This window comes from Euleptes europaea, chromosome 3, assembly GCF_029931775.1.
Source record: "Euleptes europaea isolate rEulEur1 chromosome 3, rEulEur1.hap1, whole genome shotgun sequence".
In the NCBI taxonomy this organism is placed as follows: domain Eukaryota; kingdom Metazoa; phylum Chordata; class Lepidosauria; order Squamata; family Sphaerodactylidae; genus Euleptes; species Euleptes europaea.
This window is the reverse complement of record NC_079314.1, coordinates 9,419,649-9,427,241: the sequence shown is the minus strand read 5'-3', so window position 1 is coordinate 9,427,241 and position 7,593 is coordinate 9,419,649. Positions and strand designations below refer to the sequence as shown.

At 53.0% G+C, this 7,593-nt stretch overlaps 1 protein-coding gene across 1 annotated transcript; it reads right to left on the bottom strand.

Moving 5' to 3' along the window:
• Nucleotides 1-2,718: 2,718 nt before the first annotated feature.
• Nucleotides 2,719-5,603, bottom strand: LOC130474614 (F-box only protein 17-like). Its single transcript, XM_056846307.1, has 5 exons — nt 5,252-5,603; nt 4,868-4,922; nt 4,202-4,297; nt 3,656-3,791; nt 2,719-2,853 (listed from the first exon to the last, which is right to left on the bottom strand). Exons 1-5 carry the CDS (start codon nt 5,601-5,603, stop codon nt 2,719-2,721), a joined length of 774 nt encoding a protein of 257 aa, XP_056702285.1.
• Nucleotides 5,604-7,593: the final 1,990 nt, after the last annotated feature.

The window sequence follows — 7,593 nt, the reverse complement described above, 5'->3', positions numbered from 1 at the left end:
ATCTGCCCGTTTCCCAAGGTACGCTCTTCCCCTTCACGTCCCAGCCTTTGAAACAGGCTGCCCTTTCTCAAAGCCTGGCTTTCCCTGGAATAACCTGAACTCACAACCTGATTTCTAACCACCAGAACCTAATTCAGTCACATCCAGGGAATGGGCACCTTTGAGGAGGTGAATGAGAGATATATTTGCAGGAGGGAAAGTCACCTGGCAGGTTGTGTGCATGTAGGGGGGAGTATGGAGGGGACAACTCACACAAGCTATGATAAAGATGTACAAATCCATTGGCTTATTAGGCATAACACCACAAAGCCAGAATGCATCCAGCACGGCAGTCCAAGCGTGGACTTGGTGCCTGCTTTGGCAAAATTGGACTCTCCCAAGGTGTATCAGGTCCCACACTTCAAGCAGGCCACACACTGGATTTGATCTTTGTAGATCCACATGGTTTCCAAAATACTCTGTGGGACCCAATTCCCTCCCCCTCAGCGATTCCCTGAGTGCCCTCATGACTGACTGGCATCAGCGCCTCTCAAAGGACATAGAGAGGATCACTCCCCGATGCCCTTTTCATCCCTGCACTAAATATACCGAGGAGCTGAGGGATAGAACGTGGGAGCTTAGACAGCAACAGCAAGTTTGGCAGTGTACTCGTGAGGAGGCAGCAACATCTTATAGAGCAGGGGTGTCAAACTCATTTATGAGGGCTGGATATGACATAAATGTCACTTGGTCGGGCCGGGCCATGCCTTGCCAGCCCAGATCGGGAGTGGGAGGGGGGTGGCTGCCTTGGCTGGCTTGTGGGCTGGATAAGAGCTCTCAAGGGGCCGGATCCGGCCCACAGGCCATATGTTTGACACCTCTGCTAGCTGTTGCCTGGCTCAACTGATTAGGGTAATGTGGTCTCTAACTTCCCTTATGGGGAATGTCCAAAAAATTAGCAATTCGACTTTTAGCTGTGAGGCATTTGCGAGCTATTTAGCAGTCAATGTCTCGTCCCTCCACCATGACCTTCCAGCCAATTTTGGTTCTGTAAACTAACGGGAGGCCCCTTGGCCATCTTCTGGCCCTACATTGGACCAATTCAGCCGGCTCTCATGGACTGACGTCCATAGGATCATGGTTGCAGTGAAACCAACTACTTGTCTCCTGGATCCCTGCCCCTCCTGGCTGGTTAAGGCCAGTGCAGGGGGGGTGAGCTCCCCTGGAAGCTATTATAAACCTAGCCCTTAGCTCGTCTTCCCGGGGTCTCTGAAGGAGGCAGTTGCTATCATTGCTCAATCTTTTGGCAGCGTTTGTCATGGCCGAACACAATCTGTTGACCCACCACCTCACTGGAATTCGAGGGACTGCCCTGCAATGGCTCTTTTCTCTAAGGTCAGGGACAGAGGGTGGCACTGGGAGAGAGAACCTCAACCTGGCTGCCTCGGGGGCTGTTCTCGCCCTAATGCTTTTTAACATCTCTATGCACCCCCTCGTCCAGCCAGTCCACAGTTTCAGCCTTGAGCCCTGCCTAGGAGGGGGGGAGGACGAGATACAAATACCCCAAATAAATAAATAAATTTTACCTTACCAACAGATGCCCTCCCCCAAGATTTGCGAAGGGGCCATCTCATCTGTCCCCTTCTTGTGGGCACGAACATGGGCCTAGTTTGGAGGTCCCAGCCCCTCGGACGGCTTCTCCCTCTCAGCCCCTCCTCTCTCCTGAGTGTTCCTTAGCATCTCAAGAGCCCAAGGGTCAAAATGTAACACAGGATGTCCAAACTTACATCTAATGAAAAAGGCAAGAAAAAGCGGCAACATCCTTCAGAAGCAAAGTCTATACGAGGAATGTCTCGATTGCCCTATCTCCTGTTTACAGACAAAGCGACTTACTTCATTTTATTGGGCTGGATATTACTTATTTATGTTCTCCCCCATGGGGACTTAAAGCAGCTTATATTGTTCTCCTCTCCTCCATTTTATCCTCACAACAACCCTGTGAGTTAGGTTAGGCCGATAGTGTGTGACTGGCCCAAGGTCACCCAGCAGGCTACCATGGCAGAACGGGGATTAGAACCTGGGTCTTCCAGTTCCTACTCCAACACTCTAACCACTACGCCATGCTGGCTCTCCCTCCAAGTACTCCTTATAAATCTTTCCCCTTCTTATCCACTAGAGCAGCGGTTCCCAAATTGTGCTCCACGGAGCACTTGGTGCTCTGTGAAACATCTCCTAGTGCTCCGAGAAGAGATTGGAAAGGAAAACAAATAAAATAAATGTGACAAGATCTCAAAATCGTGAATTTTGTGTGTCGGTAAGTATTGAGTAAAAATTATTTAGCTCCTGCAGTGTGCTGTGAAGCAGTGACTATAAAGGGCTAGTCAGCGTTCATTGTGCCAAACTCAAAAGTTTGCCGTCTGTCGCCCATCACGTTGGCCCTATAGGTGCTAGGTGAAAATTAGTGCTCCGTGATTAATTTCTCTCCTGAAAAGTGCTCCATGACTCAAAAGGTTTGGGAGCCGCTGCACTAGAGGTTTCTCCAAGAGGTTTTATAAGGGCACCCCCCGCTCTCCAAACACTTCCAGAAATACTATTCTCGAGACAAGTTCGATCTGGACAAGACCAGTCTTCAATTCTCAGAAATACATCCCAGGAAGAATGGATGGAGGTGTTGCTGGAAGGTCTTTTCGGCATGGCAGGGTATACATTTTCCCAACAGATAAGGGTCCTAATCCGAGTCTACTGTGAGAGTTTCACCAGAACAGTGGAGTTGGTGATGTGAGCTTCTGTGTGCTCCACCCCAGGCCGGTTGCCGATGTGCTGGAAGCGCAAGTAGCGAACTCCAGGGCCGTATTGTCTGAAGACGTGGGAAGCCTGTGAAGAGAAAAGGAAAGGCGGCGTCAAGGCAATAACCACACAATGGTGTGTGCCAGTATGGTGTAGCCGCTGGAGTAGGACTGGTGTGACCTGTGTTCAAATTCTCCCTCTGCCACATTGGTCTGCAGTAGAACAGCTAGATTCGAGTACAGCAGCACCTTTGAGACCAACAAGGTTTTTGGGGTATGAGCGTTTCAGAGTCAGCTACTTGACAAAGGGAGCCAGCGTGGTGCAGCGGTTAAGAGAGCGGTCTCGGCCGGGGAGAGTGGGGTATTAAATTGAAACAATAAATAAATAAATAAAATAAGAGCGGTGGTTTGGAGTGGCGGAGTCTGATCTGGAGAATCAGGTTTGATTCCCCACTCCTCCACATGAGTGGCAGACGTTAACCTGGTGAACTGGGTTGGTTTCCCCACTCCTACACACGAAGCCAGCTGGGTGACCTTGGGCTAGTCACAGCTCTCTCAGCCCTACCTACCTCACAGGGTGTCTGTTGTGGGGAGGGGAAGGGAAGGTGATTGTAAGCCAGTTTGATTCTTCCTTAAGTGGTAGAGAAAGTCGGCATATAAAAACCAACTCTTCTTCTTTTGACTCTCAAAAGCTCATACTCCAAAAATCCTGTTGGTCTCTACAGTACTGCTAGACTCGGAGGTCTTCACTCTACCATGAAGCTCACTGGGTGACCTTGGGGCAGTCAAGCAACGGAGCAGGCCTTGGTTTGGAGCAGCACACTGCCTCCCTACCCCCCCCGCCAGATGGAACCCACGAGAGCTGAGAGTAAAACAGGCCATGTCTGCACCTGTTGAAACGGGACGTTCCACTCCTCTGTGGGGTCCATCTCTGTGACAAATCTGGCGATCACTGAATTTTTGTCCGCTGCCAGGAGAAGGACATAGATGTTATAGGTGCAGCCGCATTTTTCGTGGGTGCCCCACCTGTGGGGAGCAGGAGAACAAACAGTTGAGGTGGCAGAATAAAAGGAAGAAGACCGAAGGGGCAGAGGATGCAGGGTATTCCCTGGCGGCCAATGCAATGGTTGTCAAACGGCTTCTTGGGTGTTGCCCAGGTACAGCAGTGAGGGATCAGCTGCTGTCTGCAATGCACCCTTGCTCCTGAGAAGTCCGCCAAGGTTGCTAATCCACAGCCTGACCACCCATCCCCGTGGGCTTGAAAGTACCTGCCGTCTGAAGGTTTCCCTGCCCAGAGGTCATTTGCATTCAGTACAAGCACCCAAGACCTCAGCTGCTGAGAAGCCGGACTGCCTCTCTTCTGGCTGGTGTTTGGGGCACTTTCAAATATCCTGCGATCCGATCTGAACCCGGGCTAAAAGGGAGTTCGGACTCACCAGTCAGAGATAAAAATGTCCGGCTGGAAGGAGTCCAAGAGGTCTTCCCACAGACCTTCCTTCACCAAATCGATGAGTTGTGATATCCAGCAGGTGCTGGGTGCGGGGAGGGGGGAAGAGAAACAGAAAAACCTGTGGACCCATCTAGTGTATTGCTGTCACCCCAAATCCTTGGTGGGCGGGGGGGGGGAGGGGGAGAGGTGAGGGTCTTTAAAGACTACAAGAAAGTTTAAGCACCAATGGTGTGCAAGGTGCTGAACAAAGGGACACGCTCCGCCCCGGAGTCAGGTGGTCCGATCACAGTACTGCCGGCTAGAGATGGCTCTGCCCACCTGACTTGAAGACACTGCCAAGCTCCAGATGTGGGGCCACTCCATCAGGCCCTGCCCCCCCCCTAATGCCTCCTTGCTCTTTTCTGTAAGTTTGGCTGGTTGCAACCCTTTTTCAAGGTGCCAAAATCCTGGCAAATTACTAAAGGTCCCCACCCCCTACCCCCCGGTCTTGGCAAGGAAAAGCTCCAAGCTGTACTCAGCCCTCCATAGTTGACCTGTGAGCCCAAGGGTGCCATGGGCCAGAATTCCCCCTTGGCTTCCTGAAGAACAGGGGCAGCTGAAGTGAATGACTAGTTGGCACCCCCCACCCCCCACAATCGTGAAAGTGACTCACTTGCCCCCCAGGCACATGCCGTCCCCATGTCCAACCTGCCAGTGCTGGAATTGTTCTGTGGATGCAAATGCAGAGGAGAGGTGGATGCGGCACGCCCAGGGGATCACGCTTCCCCTCTTCCCACCCTCCACCGGCTGCCCTTTTTGGACTTGGTTTCAACAGAGGAGGCTGTTTTCTGGACCTGTTTCCAACCAAGGACTGGCTGGGCGGCTCTAAGCACAGACAGCGCCCACTTCCTCACACCACGGAGGGGTCCTAATCACTCCCCCCCATCCGTGTTGAGGACCGAAGGATTCCCAGAGTTCCCAGTCAGCCCCACCATCTCTCAGCTGAGAAGTGTGGGACTCCCCCCGTTTCCCCTGCCCCGCCAGGCCCGGCTCTCACCTTCCCCTCGGGGGTTCTTGATCAGGTTCCTCCCGAAGGGTTGCAGGATGCCCACCCGTGCCCACTCCATGCGGGGGCAGCGGCGGGCAACTTCGAGGGCAGCCGGGAGAGCCTCCCGCTTCAAGGGGTCCCTTTCCCACTGGAGCTTCCAGAGAAGGGGACCGTCGATCAAGTCCCTCCACTGCCGGCACACCAGCCGGCCGCAGGTTACCAGGGTCCGACCCGGCACCCAGCTCAGGATCAGCACCAGCAGCTCTTGAGGCAGGAGGTTCAGGTCAATCCAGCCCCGGATTTCTTGGCCGCGTGGAGGGGGGGTCGTGCAGGTTCTTCTCCTGCTCTTCGCCTGGCCCATGGTCAGCCTTGCCTGGAACGGGAGGATGTGGGGCTGAGATCCCCTCCTTTGTCTTGCCGTTGTGGACACCAAGGAGTCGAACAAAATCAGGTCTTTACTCGTTAATACATTTCTCTCCTGCCTTCCCTTGTGGTTCAAGGTGGCTTACAATAATAGTTGAGAAACATTTTCAGTTTAAAAACCAAAAATAAACTAGCACACCTCAAATCTCCCCCCCCCCGCCAAAGACACCTGCTGATTTAACCCCCCTCCAAAGGCCTGGCAAATAGGCAGGCCTGGCAGGGAATTCTGAAGGTCTCCAAGGAGGGGACCCACCCTCACCTCTTCAGGGAATCTGTTCCATGGAGCTGGAGCCACGATGGAAAAGGCCCTGGGCTCTGGCCGATGCCGGATGGGCCACCCTGAGCAGTGGGGGGTAGCCAGCTGAGGGCTGCCTGAAGCCTGTAGTTAAAACACGCAATATGAGTGTTGGCTTGTTTTCACACCAACCTTATCTAGCGTTTTACAATCTGTTATTCTACCCCCACCCACCCCGGCACCTTAACATGCTCCTGAAACCCCTCAGGTCATCTCCGAAACTCCTGGGGTCCCACAGCCCCTGAGGGCAGGCCTCCCTGATTCATCCCCCAGCCCTGCCATGAAGAGGGGACCACCCTCAATGGGACCTTCCTGAGACAGCAGCCGGGCTGTGTTGCAGGACAAATCTCCAGCATCCTTACCAGACCACCCCCCGAAATCTGCTCAATGGGGGGGGGGGGATTCAACCTTTCTTGCATCTCCTCTCGGGTATTCTTTTTTATATATATATATAATTTTTTTATTTTTATAACATTAAACAAAACAAACAAATACAATAATAATAATAAAATTAAAAATACGAAAGAGTATCAATCATATGCTCTTAGTAATACATTCATAATTACAAAATTGTAAAATTCAGAAAACAAAAAATACCCTTTTGACCCTCCACCCACCTTAAAAAGTGACCCATCACCAGACTTCCGAAGAAGTGTCTTAACAGTTTTTAAAATTTCCATTAACAGTATAATAAAAAAGTAATAAAACTGATTTCTATAGCTCACTAACTAAAATAGTAAACCTCTCGGGTATTCTTTGCGGGCAGACCCACATCCTGCAGAGAGGGGCCCTGCCAACTGCTCTCAAACAGTCAGCGTAGGGGCCACAGTGTCAGACTAGGGTCTGGGAGACCCAGGTTCAAACCCCTACTCTGCCGTGGAAGCGTGCTGGGCGGCCTTCTCAGCCTCACCTACCTCACAGGGCTGTCGTGAGGATACAGTGGAGGAGAGGAGAACTAGGTATGCCCCTCTGGGTCCCCGCTGGGGCGAAAGGAGAAAGGCGGGGTAGAAATCAAGGGACTAGGACGAGCGGCCTGCCTGGCAGCAGCGTCGGGGCTGGGCTGGGTTGGGCCGGGGGCGACGGGCGGTAAGTCCCGGGCCGGCCAGCGAGGAAGACCCGCGACCGGGGCGGGCGAGCAGGCGTGGCGGACGCCAACACGCGCATCACCGCAGCAGCAGCAGCTCCGCCCGTGCATTCCCTGGCCCAGCCCCGGGCATGCGCGCGCGCCCGCGCGCATGCCCGGGGCTGGGCCAGGGAATGCACGGGCGGAGCTGCCGCTGGGGTGACGCGCGTGTTGGCGTCCGCACGTGCGGGGAGGCTCGCTTTCCGGGCGCGGCGCTCGAACGAAGAGGGGCCAGTTTTAGAGCCCCGCCCCACCCCACTTAATTGAGGAAGGGGTTAGGAGGGTCCCAGGTGTTGGGCATTAGGTAGCGAGCTTTGTTGCATATCAGACAGTCAAGGGTTAATAATGAATGTATAGATGCTGACCAGTTCTGGTCAGCATCTATACATTCACGATTAACCCTTGACTGACCAGTTCTGGTCAGCATCTATACATTCACGATTAACCCTTGACTGTCCGATATGTAACTGATATGTAACAGTTCTGGTCAGCATCTATACGGTACATTCA